Below are 15,615 nucleotides of genomic sequence, written 5' to 3' on the forward strand. Positions count from 1 at the left end.
ACGTAGGAATGAAATAGATTCAGCAAAGTGAGGCCCGATATTCTAGACAGAGCGAGGATAGCAAAGAGATCTATGCAGTCTACAAAAAACCCTAAAACGAAAACCACGCAAAGGGGCAAAAAGACCCACCGTGCCGAACTAACAGCACGGCGGTGCACCCCTTTGCTTCTCAGAGCTTCCAGCAAAAGTTAATAGCAAGCTGGACAGAAAAAACAGAAAACAAACTAGAAGCACTTATCTAGCAGAGCAGCAAGCCCAAGGAAAGATGCAGTAGCTCAGATCCAACACTGGAACATTGACAAGGAGCAAGGAAGACAGACTCAGGTGGAGCTAAATAGCAAGGCAGCCAACGAGCTCACCAAAACACCTGAGGGAGGAAGCCCAGAGACTGCAATACCACTTGTGACCACAGAAGTGAACTCAGCCACAGAATTCACAACAGGTTGCCTGCTATGTACTGGCTACTGGACACGCTGAATCGATGGTGATATAACTACTCACACACAGGCAGGAACAATAATTATCAACGCCGCCGGTCACGTCAAAGACGCCCAATTGCACAGGACAAGGTATGCTGCCACCAGCTCAGATTCTCTTAATTGTTAACGGGTCCGGAGACAACCCAAATCAGTAGCGTAATTCACTTCAGAGGATGCGACAGTTTAATATAGAACAAGGAGAAACAAGCTAATAAATTGTATATTTTACTCCAAAAAAGGTAGGCAGTGTTTACAAGGTATAAAAAGATATTATAAAGGAGACAAAATCGTATGTACATTACAATTACAAATAAAAAAAGAATTAAGATTGAAAAAACACTTACGGTACATAGAGTTCAGATCATTTCATCTCCTGTTTGCCCATGTGCTCAGGAGACACATCAAGATGAATGTCACACATCTGTAGAGCAGCAAGACCCTGGACAAAAGACACTGAAGCCTCCTGCTTCACACATATATTTCCTAGACTAAGACCCAGGCACTCCCCCTGTGGTGACATCACTTAGAGGCTGAAATCTCTCCTTTACTTAGAGGTATGAAATGCCATTTTTACGCCTATCTCGCTGTATAAAGCTCGTATAAGAAATACACCAGGATCATGAGGTGCACCACGTCGGGGCGATTCTTTTAAGTGTAAACCCGGAGTAATTACCTGAACTGCTTACTGAGAAATCCGCACTTTGCGTTTAGCTGCTAGCGCTTTCAGTGAGTGATAGATCTGTCGATGGATATCCAGAATATATAATTCTTGTATCTCAAGCCCGGATCGGTGCCAACATATATCACGTTAATAGAACAAAGAGATGCATGCAGTTTAGAAGTGTCTATACCACTTCTGGTTGGTATTGGTTGGGAGGAGGGAATGGGTAGTGTAGGGAGACTGGTATTTGCAGCGTAAAGCTATAAAACTTCTTCAGTGATTCTAGTGAGGGTTTTGAATTACACACATAGGCAGCAGGCAGAGTGAGAAGGGGGGGGGGGGGTCGGAATGGCCCACAGCGTGTCTGTGCTCAGCTTTAAGGGACGTAGTGGAGCTCAGTGTCCGTGATCATAGACAGTCAAATACCTCATGTTCCTGACAGCTCTGAATGATCTTAAACCTGCACCGTTATTATACAATTCTCTTTAATTCATTTACCTACTGCCTTAAGGATTCTAGTCTTTTATCCAGAGAAATATCTCTATTCACAAGTCAATACAAGTAAATTACAGAGATGATGCCAAACTGACAGCCAAGGGTCCGCAGGCAGCCTTACGTAGTTTACCTGTTGGGTCACTGGTAATATTCATCCACCGGAGGTAAAGTAAAAAACAATTAAAGAGAACCTGCTAATTCACCACTCGTTTGTCTTAGTTAAAGCTTAAGTCTGTCACAAAAACATCAATTTTGAACATCTTTTTGTGTGGTTTCTCTAGTAATTGTCTTAGGGTTTGAAAAATAAACTGACATCAGGGTGTTAACAATCCAGGACCTGTACCTACCCATTCTTATTCTGTCCAATCAGTACAGCCACACCCTGCTGATAAGAAAAATGGTAACACCCAGTTGTTTATTTATTCATACATTCTCAGTAGTACAGTCATGGTCAAAAGTATTGACACCCCTGCAATTCTGTCAGATAATACTCAGTTTCTTCCTGAAAATGATCGCAAACACAAATTATTTGGTATTATTATCTTCATTTAATTTGTCTTAAATGAAAAAACACAAAAGAGAATGAAGCAAAAAGCAAAACATTGATCATTTCACACAAAACTCCAAAAATGGGCCAGACAAAAGTATTGGCACCCTCAGCCTAATACTTGGTTGCACAACCTTTAGCCAAAATAACTGCGACCAACCGCTTCCGGTAACCATCAATGAGTTTCTTACAATGCTCTGCTGGAATTTTAGACCATTCTTCTTTGGCAAACTGCTCCAGGTCCCTGATATTTGAAGGGTGCCTTCTCCAAACTGCCATTTTTAGATCTCTCCACATGTGTTCTATGGGATTCGGGTCTGGACTCATTGCTGGCCACCTTAGAAGTCTCCAGTGCTTTCTCTCAAACCATTTTCTAGTGCTTTTTGAAGTGTGTTTTGGGTCATTGTCCTGCTGGAAGACCCATGACCTCCGAGGGAGACCCAGCTTTCTCACACTGGGCCCTACATTATGCTGCAAAATTTGTTGGTAGTCTTCAGACTTCATAATGCCATGCACACGGTCAAGCAGTCCAGTGCCAGGGGCAGCAAAGCAACCCCAAAACATCAGGGAACCTCCGCCATGTTTGACTGTAGGGACCGTGTTCTTTTCTTTGAATGCCTCTTTTTTTCTCCTGTAAACTCTATGTTGCTGCCTTTGCCCAAAAAGCTCTGCTTTTGTCTCATCTGACCAGAGAACATTCTTCCAAAACATTTTAGGCTTTATCAGGTAAGTTTTGGCAAACTCCAACCTGGCTTTTTTATGTCTCGGGGTAAGAAGTGGGGTCTTCCTGGGTCTCCTACCATACAGTGCCTTTTCATTCAGATGCCGACGGATAGTACGGGTTGACACTGTTGTACCCTCGGACTGCAGGGCAGCTTGAACTTGTTTGGATGTTAGTCGAGGTTCTTTATCCAACATCCGCACAATCTTGCGTTGAAATCTCTTGTCAATTTTTCTTTTCCGTCCACATCTAGGGAAGTTAGCCACAGTGCCATGGGCTTTAAACTTCTTGATGACACTGCGCATGGTAGACACAGGAACCTTCAGGTCTTTGTAGATGGACTTGTAGCCTTGAGATTGCTCATGCTTCCTCACAATTTGGTTTCTCAAGTCCTCAGACAGTTCTTTGGTCTTCTTTCTTTTCTCTATGCTCAATGTGGTACACACAAGGACACAGGACAGAGGTTGAGTCACCTTTAATCCATGTCAACTGGCTGCAAGTGCAATTTAGTTATTGCCAACACCTGTTAGGTGCCACAGGTAAGTTACAGGTGCTGTTAATTACACAAATTAGAGAAGCATCACATGATTTTTCGAACAGTGCCAATACTTTTGTCCACCCCCTTTTTATGTTTGGTGTGGAATTATATCCAATTTGGCTTTAGGACAATTCTTTTTGTGTTTTTTCATTTAAGACAAATTAAATGAAGATAATAATACCAAATAATTTGTGTTTGCAATCATTTTCAGGAAGAAAATGAGTATTATCTGAGAGAATTGCAGGGGTGTCAATATTTTTGGCCATGACTGTAATGTCAGAGTAATGACACAAGTCCTGAAAAAAAATATTCTCCAAGATTGATTTCAAGGGATGTTAAATATAGAAGTGTTAATTGTTTATTTTTATCAATTATGAAATTGCAAAGTGAATAAACAAAAGATGTATTGTCCACCCTTTGCCTTCAAAAACAGCATCAAAACATAATTTCTTCTAGGTACACTTTCAAAAGGAACTAAATAGTAAGCCCGATCCAAACATTTTGGAAACCTAGCCACAGATCTTCTGTGGATGTAGGATTGTCCTAATCCTTATGTCACTTCATGCAATTCCAGACAGGATCAATGATGTTGAGATTAAGGCTCTGTGAAGGCCCTATGATCACTTCCAGGACTCAGCGTTCAGATTTATCCTGAAGCTAGTTCTTAACCCCTTCACCCCCAGGGCAATTTTCGTCCCCTCTCCTTTCAAGAGCAGTAACTTTTTTATTTTTTTCAGCCATATAGCCACATCACGGCTTGCTTTTGTGGGATGAGTTGTACTTTTCAATTACACCGTACATTATGCCACATAGTGTACTGGAAAAGAAAAAAATAATCCAAGCTCCATGAAATTGCAAAAAAGGGAAATTCCACAATGTTTTTTGGGTTTATTTACCATGTTCAATATGTGGTAAAACTGACCAGGCAATACTGTAAGTACGCAGATACCAAACATGTATAGTATTTTTTTAATATATAAAAGAAGAGGGGATTATAGGGAGAGATATGGGAAGCACAGACTTCTGAGTGTAGTAGTTAGGCTAGGGTCACATTGCGTTAGGGCAGTCCGTTTAGCGCATAGCGCTACGGACTGCGCTAACGCAATGTCCCAAAAGGGATCGCGTTTGCCGATCCCGCTAGCGCAGACCCCCAATGTGGGCGCGCGCTAGCGATGCGTTCGCCATTACAATCAATGGCGGCGGTAACGGACTACATTACACCGCGTTATGCCGCGGTGTAACGTAGTCCGTAAAACGGGGTCACATAACGCAATGTGACCCTAGCCTTAGTTTCCAAAAGTGTATACTCAGTGTGAATCCACTCACCTTTTTGGTGTATGCTGCGTATAGATCCAATCCATGGATCACTCCATTCCTCTTTCCATTCAGTTGCTGCAGAGATCTGGGAACTGTTGAGCGCACTGAACAGTGCTTTCATAGGCGATAACACTTTGTAAATATTTTTCCCAGCAATATGCGCTCCCGAAGGATGATGATGGAACTCGATATTCTGATTCAAGGATGATTTTTATTTCAAACTAAAATACAACCGGTTTCGACATTATACCTGAAGAAGACTCTAAGAAGTCGAACCGGTTGTATTTGGTTTCCTGGTTGATAGGGAATCCCCACATGTACTTATGCTGGCTAACAGATGTAAATCATTCAGCTGCGGCAATAAAAACAACCGTATATACTCGAGTATAAGCCGAGATTTTCAGCCCAAAATTTTGGGCTGAAAGTGCCCTTCTCGGCTTATACTCGAGTCATGGTGGGCGGCAGGGTCGGCGGGTGAGGGGGAGAGGGCGCTGAGGCATACTTACCTAGTCCCGGCGATCCTGACACTCCCCCTGCCTGTCACACGGTCTTCGTTGCTGCAGCTCTTCCCCTGTTCAGCGGTCACGTGGGACCGCTCATTAGAGAAATGAATATGCGGCTCCACCTCCCATAGGGGTGGAGCCGCATATTCATTTCTCTAATCAGCGGTGTCGGTGACCGCTGATAGAGGAAGAGGCTGCAGCACCGAAGACCGTGTGACAAGCAGAGGGAGCGGGACGCCGGGAGCAGGTAAGTATGTAATATTCACCTGTCCGCGTTCCACACGCCGGGCGCCGCTCTGTCTTCGCGTCCTCTTGCTCTGACTGTTCAGGTCAGAGGGCGCGATGACGAATATAGTGTGCGCGGCGCCCTCTGCCTGATCAGTCAGTGCAGAGAGACGCCGGGACCGGATGCTGGGAGCTGCAAGCAAGAGAGGTGAGTATGGCATTTTTTTTTTTATTGCAGCAGCAGCAATGGCAGAGCTTTCTATGGCACAGCTATGGGGCAGGAATGAACGGCGCAGAGCACTATATGGCACAGCTTTCTATGGCACAGCTATGGGGCAGGAATGAACGGCGCAGAGCACTATATGGCACAGCTTTCTATGGCACAGCTATGGGGCAGGAATGAACGGCGCAGAGCACTATATGGCACAGCTATGGGGCAATAATGAACGGCGCAGAGCACTATATGGCACAGCTATGGGGCAATAATGAACGGCGCAGAGCACTATATGGCAGCTATGGGGCAGTAATGAATGGTGCAGAGCACTATATGGCACATCTATGGGGCAGTAATGAACTGTGCAGAGCACTATATGGCACAGCTATGGGGCAGTAATGAACGGTGCAGAGCACTATATGGCACAGCTATGGGGCAATAATGAACGGCGCAGAGCACTATACGGCACATCTATGGGGCAGTAATGAACGGTGCAGAGCACTATATGGCACAGCTATGGGGCAATAATGAATGGTGCAGAGCACTATATGGCAGCTATAGGGCAGGAATGAACGGTGCAAAGCACTATATGGCACAGCTATGGGGCAATAATGAACGGTGCAGAGCACTATATGGCACAGCTATGGGGCAATAATGAACGGTGCAGAGCACTATATGGCACAGCTATGGGGCAATAATGAACGGTGCAGAGCACTATATGGCACAGTTATGGGGCAATAATGAACGGTGCAGAGCACTATATGGCACAGCTATGGGGCAATAATGAACGGCGCAGAGCACTATATGGCACAGCTATGGGGCAATAATGAATGGTGCAGAGCACTATATGGCAGCTATAGGGCAGGAATGAACGGTGCAAAGCACTATATGGCACAGCTATGGGGCAATAATGAACGGTGCAGAGCACTATATGGCACAGCTATGGGGCAATAATGAACGGTGCAGAGCACTATATGGCACAGCTATGGGGCAATAATGAACGGTGCAGAGCACTATATGGCACAGTTATGGGGCAATAATGAACGGTGCAGAGCACTATATGGCACAGCTATGGGGCAATAATGAACGGCGGAGAGCACTATATGGCACAGCTATGGGGCAATAATGAACGGTGCAGAGCACTATATGGCACAGCTATGGGGCAATAATGAACGGCGCAGAGCACTATATGGCACAGCTATGGGGCAATAATGAACGGCGCAGAGCACTATATGGCACAGCTATGGGGCAATAATGAACGGTGCAGAGCACTATATGGCACAGCTTTCTATGGCACATCTATGGGGCAATAATGAACGGTGCAGAGCACTATATGGCACAGTTTTATATGGCACATCTATGGGGCAATAATTAACAGTATGGAGCATTATATGTGGCACAGCTTTATATGGAGCATCTATGGGGCAATAATGAACAATATGGAGCATTATATGTGGCACAGCTTTATACAGAGCATCTATGGGGCAATAATGAACGGTATGCAGCATTATATGTGGCACAGCTTCATATGGAGCATCTTATGGGGCAATAATGAACGGTATGGAGCATCTATTTTTATTTTTGAAATTCACCGGTAGCTGCTGCATTTTCCACCCTAGGCTTATACTCGAGTCAATAAGTTTTCCCAGTTTTTTGTGGCAAAATTAGGGGGGTCGGCTTATACTCGGGTTGGCTTATACTCGAGTATATACAGTAAATCTCCGAGCGCTAAAAAATACTCGGAGGACCCCCGAGCATGCTCGAGATATCTCGAGTAACGAGTATATTCGCTCATCACTAGCGCTGAACTTGCATCTTTTCAGGCACATGACAGCTGATCTGATCAGCTGTCATGTGCCCCTAACAGCCGTGGGTGGAATTTCGATTCACCCACAACTGTTAACATGTTAAATTTCAATGTCAGTCTTTGACAGTGTCATTTAACATGCACGAAAACACGTTACTAACCCCGCCCATCGGCGCCCATGTCACATGATCAAGGGGCGCCAATGGGTTGGCATGACAAACGGAGGTCTACAGAAGACCCCCGGACTTGTCATTGCCGATCTGCTAGGAGTGCCACCGCTTGGCCGGCATTCATAGGAGATGAAGCCTGCTATGTGTAGCACAAGCGATCAGAATATTGCAGCTTCAAGTCTGCTAAGAAAATTATTGAAGCATGTAAAAAGTGTAAAAAAATGCTTTTAAAAATATATAAAAGTTCAAGTCAACCCCCTATTGCCCCATTCAAAATAAAACAATAAAAAGAAATAAAAAATACACATATTTGGTATCGCTGTCTTCAGAAATGCACAATTTATTAAAATATAAAAAGAATTAGTCTGATCGATAAATGGCGTGACTAAATCAATCTGTCAGAATTAGGGTTTTTTTTTGGTCGCTGCAACATTGTAATAAAATGCAATAACGGGCGATGAAAAGATTGTATCTACCCCAAAATCCTATCGATAAAAACGGCAGCTCAGCAAGCCAAAAAGCATGAAAAATTGAAATTCCACACGTCTTCGAAAATGGCGCCACTTTTTTTTTCTTACAAACTTTTTTGTGTAATCATTTAAATAAAAAAAGAACCTATACACGTTTGGTATCTGCATAATCATAATGGCCTGGTAGAATTATAATGGTAGGTCAATTTTAGCATTTAGTGAGTATAGAAAAAAAGTGCACTTTTTTTGTAATTTCACTGCACTTGGAATTTTTTTCCCCGTTTTCCAGTACACGATATGGTAAAACCAATGATGTGGTTCAAAAGTACAACTCGCCCAGCAAAAAACAATCCTGCACATGCGCATATTGACGGGAAAATAAAAAAGTTATGGCTCTGGGAGGAGAGGGAGGAAAAAGCGAAAGCGCATAAATGGAAAATCCCAAGGTGGTGAAAGGGTTAACCATTTATCATGCTGAGACAACCTCTTTAAAGGGAACCTGTCACCCCGAAAATCGCGGGTGAGGTAAGCCCACCGGCATCAGGGGCTTATCTACAGCATTCTGTAATGCTGTAGATAAGCCCCCAATGTTACCTGAAAGAGGAGAAAAAGACGTTAGATTATACTCACCCAGGGGCGGTCCCGCTGCTGGTCCGGTCGGATGGGCGTCTCTGGTCCGCTGCGGGGCCTCCTATCTTCATTCCAAGACGTCATCTTCTGATCTTCAGCCACGGCTCCGGCGTACTTTGTCTGCCCTCAGACCAAAGTACTGCAGTGCGCAGGCGCCGGAAAGGTCAGAGAGGCCCGGCGCCTGCGCACTGCAGTACTTTGCTCTGCCCTCAACAGGGCAGACAAAGTACGCCTGCGCCGGAGCCGTGGCTGAAGATCAGAAGAGGATGTCTTGGAATGAAGATAGGAGGCGCCGCAGCGGACCAGAGACACCCATCCGACCGGACCAGCAGCGGGACCGCCCCTGGGTGAATATAAATCTAACGTCTTTTTCTCCTCTTTCAGGTAACATCGGGGGCTTATCTACAGCATTACAGAATGCTGTAGATAAGCCCCTGATGCCAGTGGGCTTACCTCACCCGCGATTTTCGGGGTGACAGGTTCCCTTTAAGTAAACTAACCGTGTCACTTGTTCAAATGCCTGACGACTGAATGTCTTTCTACATAAATTCTATATTAATTCTTTCACCTTCTCACCTCATCAGTCCTCTCTAACACCCTCTGCAGATAGTGTTGATATATTCTATTCTTCTCCTGGCGATGCAGCAGCTTCTCCTTACAAGTTTGTAACTGTATGTTATCTGCCTGTAAACGTATTGCTTCCCGTTCCTTCTGTGCCGCCAGCTGCCGTTCTTCACCAGCTTTACGTAGGGCACGCATTCGTTTTGAATCATTTTCCTTTAAAAAAAAAAAACATGGGTGTAAACAAGATGTACATAGAGAGATTTTTGCCTTTGCCCTGCATTTACAACAGTATTAACCTAGATGCTATATGCCATGGTGCTTGAAAGCTTCAGCTCTGTTATATTGGTGGGTTTTCTCCCATGAACTGCTCACTTCAGGTCCGTCCACAACTTTTCTATACGATTAAGGTCAGGACTTTGGCCATTCCAAAACCTTAAGGTACCGTCACACATAACGATTTCTTTAACGATATCGTTGCTTTTTGTGACGTAGCAACGATATCATTAACGAAATAGTTATGTGTGACAGCGACCAACGATCAGGCCCCTGCTGGGAGATCGTAGGTCGCTGGGAATGATCAGGACCTTTTTTTTGGTCGCTGATCACCCGCTGTCATCGCTGAATCGGCATGTGTGACGCCGATCCAGCGATGTGTTCACTGGTAACCAGGGTAAATATCCGGTTACTAAGCGCAGGGCCGCGCTTAGTAACCCGATGTTTACCCTGGTTACCCGGGGACTTCGGCATCGTTGGTCGCTGGAGAGCTGTCTGTGTGACAGCTCTCCAGTGACCACACAACGACTTACCAACGATCACGGCCAGGTCGTATCGCTGGTCGTGATCGTTGGTAAATCGTTTAGTGTTAAGGTACCCTTACTCTTCTATAACCATTCTTCTGTAGAACGACTTGTGTGTTAGCTGCATGACGCTCATAGACAGATGTACTGACACTTCCTTGCTGATAAAATCGAGAATTCATTGTTTCATCAAAGATGGCAAGAAGTGATGAGCGAGTATACTCGTTGTTCGGGTTTTCCCGAGCACGTTCGGGTGGTCTCCGAGTATTTGTTAGTGCTTGGAGATTTAGTTTTCCTTGCCTCAGCTGCATGATTTACGGCTGCTAAACAGGCTGAATACATGTGAGGAATGCCTGTTTGTTAGGCCTCTTTCACACTTCCGTTTTTTACAGTCAGTCACAATCTGTCAAAATGTTGAAAAGACGGATCCTGTGCAGATTGTAAAAAACGGAAGCACTGGATCCGTTTTTTTGACGGATCTATAGCGTTTTCCGAGTGATCTGTAGCATAGGCAGCATCAATAGTAAAAAGAGAGAGAGAGCGAGAAAGAATTTTCCTGACAGGAAATTCTTCCACGCATGCTCAGTTTCAAAAGACGGAACCAGTCGCTGGATTTCTGCTTTTGACACACAGCGACGGTGCAGGATCCGTCGCTGCGTGATTTTCCGACGTGCAAAAACAAAAACGTTCCTCTGTGCGTACATTTGCTGGGTCCGTTTTTTTTCACAAAACGATGCATTGTGACGGAAAAAAAAAGACGGAAGTGTGAAAGAGGCCTTAGGGAATTCCCACATGTACTCAGGCTGTCCACCAGCTGTTAATCATGCAGCTGAGGCGACGAAAACTAAATCTCCGAGCACTAACAAATACTCAGAGGCCACCCGAGCGTGCTAGGGAGAACCCGAGCAACGAGTATACTCGCTCATCACTAATGGCAAGGCAAGCTATCCTGGCCGAGATACAGCAAAACAAGCCCAAACAATGATACTACCACGCCACTATTTTTCAGAGATGGTTTGGGGTTTTTAGACTGTAATGCAGGACTTTTATTTCTCAAAACAATGCGTCTCATTAAAATCCACAAAACGTTGATCCAATAGTCTTCTGGCTCGACCAGGCGATCTTTAGTAAACTGTAGATGGGCAGCATCGTTATTTTTGGAGAGCAATGGTATTCTCCTTGCAATCCTGTCATGCACACCATTGTTGTCCAGTATCCTCCTAATGGTGAACTCATAAACATTAGCTAATGTGAGAGGCCTTAAGTTCCTCAGAGATTACCTTGGGTTCTTTTGTGAACTATTATACACCTTGTGCTTGTAGTAACATAGTAACATAGTTAGTAAGGCCGAAAAAAGACATTTGTCCATCCAGTTCAGCCTATATTCCATCATAATAAATACCCAGATCTACGTCCTTCTACAGAACCTAATAATTGTATGATACAATATTGTTCTGCTCCAGGAAGACATCCAGGCCTCTCTTGAACCCCTCGACTGAGTTCGCCATCACCACCTCCTCAGGCAAGCAATTCCAGATTCTCACTGCCCTAACAGTAAAGAATCCTCTTCTATGTTGGTGGAAAAACCTTCTCTCCTCCAGACGCAAAGAATGCCCCCTTGTGCCCGTCACCTTCCTTGGTATAAACAGATCCTCAGCGAGATATTTGTATTGTCCCCTTATATACTTATACATGGTTATTAGATCGCCCCTCAGTCGTCTTTTTTCTAGACTAAATAATCCTAATTTCGCTAATCTATCTGGGTATTGTAGTTCTCCCATCCCCTTTATTAATTTTGTTGCCCTCCTTTGTACTCTCTCTAGTTCCATTATATCCTTCCTGAGCACCGGTGCCCAAAACTGGACACAGTACTCCATGTGCGGTCTAACTAGGGATTTGTACAGAGGCAGTATAATGCTCTCATCATGTGTATCCAGACCTCTTTTAATGCACCCCATGATCCTGTTTGCCTTGGCAAAGTGAACTTTGTTGATCGACCACTATTGGGGAGGTTAATAATTGCCTCAAGTCTGTACAGAATCTGTCTGACTATGGATTAGAGGAGTTAAAAACTCTCTAGAGATGGTTTAATAACCTTTGCCTAATGCGATAAAACAACTCTTTTTCTGAGGTCCTTAGAAATCTCGTTTTTTCATGCCATGATACACTTCTACAAACGTGTTGTGAAGAGAAAACTTTGATAGATTGTGCTAATTAAATAAAACCGGTCATTCTCTCACACATTATTATCATCCCATTGATTGAAGACACCCGACTCTACTTTCATCTTCAAATTGTCTGATAATCCTAGAGGTTCACACACTTTTGTCACTCACACTCTTGTGATATTGGCTCATTTTCACCAATACAAAAATGGCAAATGTTAATATTTTTTACTCATTGTTTGATTTGGTTCTCTTTATCTATTTTTTAGGAGTTATGTGAAAATCTGATATAGACTTAAGTCAAATTTATGCAGAGATATATGGAAAATTCTGATAAGTTCAGAAACATTTAATCACCATTGTATACTGTATACATATGACTAGATTGCTTTAGTAGGGCCGGTTTATGTATTATTATAAAGCACTAATATTTTATCAGGAAAACATCAATGATTTTATACTATTACTTCAACTAATTGTGAGAGGGATCCAGAACATCAATTACAACATGTAACCACATTTTATCTTACCAATGGCTCAAGAGATATGTTTCGGGAGCACTTGCACATCTCAGTATAACCTCGAGGGAATTAAATATCAGGGTTATCGATCTGTCCCGTTAGGAAACAGAAGTGATCGTCAATCAATTTCTTCTGCTTTGGTGCAAAGAAAAGTTTGACTAACAAAACGGGAATGTTTTTGCAGGTCATAGCCAGATACAGTTACTTTCTCCTCCTTCTTCCTGCATGATTCATCCCTAATTATTTGTTTTGCTAGAGCCTTCATCAATAGTAGTAGCATAAGCTGGTACCTGCAGCCCATTTAGGTTGCACATGTAGTCCATCTCATCCAAGATGGCACATTCACAAGTGTTGTGGCAAAAAGGTTTCCTGTGTCTCCCAGCACAATCTCAAGATCATGGAACAGAGACAGGGACACAGGCCATTACATGCGGAGACCCATAAAGGGTCATGCAGAGAGGGTATCGACCCATCAGCAGGACTGGTAGCTGGTATCTGCTCCGTTGTGTGAGGAGAAATAGAAGGTGCATTGCTGGAGACATACAAAATTACCTCTAGCGGTCTATTGGTGTGCTTGAGTCAGACCAAACTGTCAGAAACAGAAACCATGATGGCCCAACGTCCTATAGTGGGACCAGTTTAGCAGTGGGTCTGTGATGGTATGGGGAAGTATATTCTTGAAAAGTCGCAGAGACCTCCATGTGATAACCTCAATCAGGGTACCACTGGATAAGTATCGGGATGAAATCCTCAGAGAAATTGTCAAGCCTAACCCTTCTGCAGTGGCCCTAGTTTCCCCTCGGCACTGGACAATGCCTGTCTTCTTTTGGTGCACCTGCTGTCCCTGTGTGAAGGAACAAATTAAGAAAGATTCTCCATTTTGTGCTTTTGACTCCATTTTCTTGTTGCTGAAAGACAAATTCTGTTATTTAATTAGGTAAAAGGTTATAGCTGTCCTGAAGTAACTTTATCTTGTTGTTCACAAGTCTGCTATTCAATTAGGCTATAGTTCATAATTGTTATGAAGACCTTGAGTGTTCTAACTTGAACCAGATAAGGGACTCGGGGGGTATCGCTATACAAGACTCTGAGGCACCTGTTGGTATGCTTTTTCTATGCCAAGAAGACACGACCATATATGTAGTTTCCGGTTTTTCTGTATCCTCATAGGTTAAGTTTTTCCTGCATTTTTATAGGTTAAGTGCTGAAAGTGTGTTCTTATGCTGATTGGTTGAACTATAACTTCTATGATTATGAAAAGTGATACACAATAAACGGGGGCCAGAGATCTGCTCGATCCCGCCAAACAGAGACACACGTCTCCGTATGGTCATTTTCAGTTGCCGGCAACACCCTGTAGATTAATTTGGAAATCACTGAGTCAACTGTGAAGGATCACTTTAGATCCTCCCTCAACACCTGGATGATGACGGCATTGATGCTAGCAACTGGCCCTTATGTTCCTCAGGCTTGAATCCAACTGACAACCTCTAGGACATTATGAATCAGTGCATGCAACGTTGTCACACAGCACCACAGACTGTCCAGAAGCTCAGCGATGTCACAATTCTGGTCTGTGGGTGATTCGTACTGATTTGGAATCGATCCCTCAACTGGTTCATGAAGTTAGTCTCCATTAACTGTTTACAAATCATTTTGTTCTCAATTACAGAATTTTTAGCAGTAAAGAGTCACAATTAGTGATGAGCGAGTATACTCGTTACTCGAGATTTCGCAAGCATGCTCGGGTGTCCTCCGAGTATTTTTTAGTGCTCAGAGATTTAGATTTCATCGCCACAGCTGATTTACATCTGTTAGCCAGCTTGATTACATGTGGGAATTCCCTAGCAACCAGGCAACCCCCACATGTACTTATGCTGGCTAACAGATGTAAATCATGCTGCTGCGTCAACAAAAACTAATTCCCCGAGCACTTACAAATACTCGGAGACCCCCCTAGCATGCTCGGGAAAACCCGAGCAATGAGTACACTTGCTCATCAGTAGTCACAATCTTTCATTTATTGAGATCCAAAATGTAATTCAAAGGGTTACCCGATCACAAAACATGGACAAGATATATTACTAAAGGTCATGAATATCAGATCAGTGGGGGTTTAACACTTGGCACCCTCCACCGTTCAGGTATTAGAAACTCCGCGCAGTGGCAAGGTATTGCAGAATAGCCCCTATCCTCCATTCAATGTGTAGCGGGTTCTCTCGAATAGGAGCTGATCAGTATTACTCCATTCATTGCAGCTCTGTTCAATGTGTTTACATTAGAACAGCTGATTGGTGGGGGTGAAGAAGTAGGTCAAAAATATCTTTTGCCTGGACAACCCCTTTAAGTGTTCCCTTAATTTGTTTTATTTTAGCAGTGTATATACAATAAAATGAAATACCATAATAACCTTAACAGGCTGAACTGGATGAACTAGTCTTTGCTTCAACCTTACTGACCATGTCACTGTGTAGAAAATGTCACCTTATGTGTTTTTACCATAGTGTCTTTGTTTCTGCAGGACATCAGAAGATTAGGAAAGTCATTTAGATGTATATTGTTCTCTACTGTTAGCTTAAAAACATGAAAAGCCGGAATTTAACCAGATTCCTTTTTCACATGTTTAATATTCACTAAAACAACAGGTCTACACTGAAAATAACATTCAATATTATACTTTAAAGTGAACCTGTAATGTAAAATAACGCTATTAGCCTGCAGATATGGGGTTATTCTGCAGGTTCATCGCATTCTGATACCATGCAGCACCGACACAGAGTCCCACTGCCAG

At 43.5% G+C, this 15,615-nt stretch overlaps 1 protein-coding gene across 1 annotated transcript in view; it reads right to left on the bottom strand.

The window, feature by feature from the left end:
* The window catches only part of CFAP73 (cilia and flagella associated protein 73), a 142,642-nt gene that overhangs the window by 62,261 nt on the left and 64,766 nt on the right, over nucleotides 1–15,615 (bottom strand). The window contains exon 4 of the mRNA XM_069759885.1: nucleotides 9,354–9,554. Within this exon, the coding sequence (XP_069615986.1) occupies nucleotides 9,354–9,554 (201 nt within the window). The remainder of the gene's footprint in view (nucleotides 1–9,353; nucleotides 9,555–15,615) is intronic.

This window comes from Ranitomeya imitator, chromosome 1 (assembly GCF_032444005.1).
Source record: "Ranitomeya imitator isolate aRanImi1 chromosome 1, aRanImi1.pri, whole genome shotgun sequence".
NCBI lineage: Eukaryota > Metazoa > Chordata > Amphibia > Anura > Dendrobatidae > Ranitomeya > Ranitomeya imitator.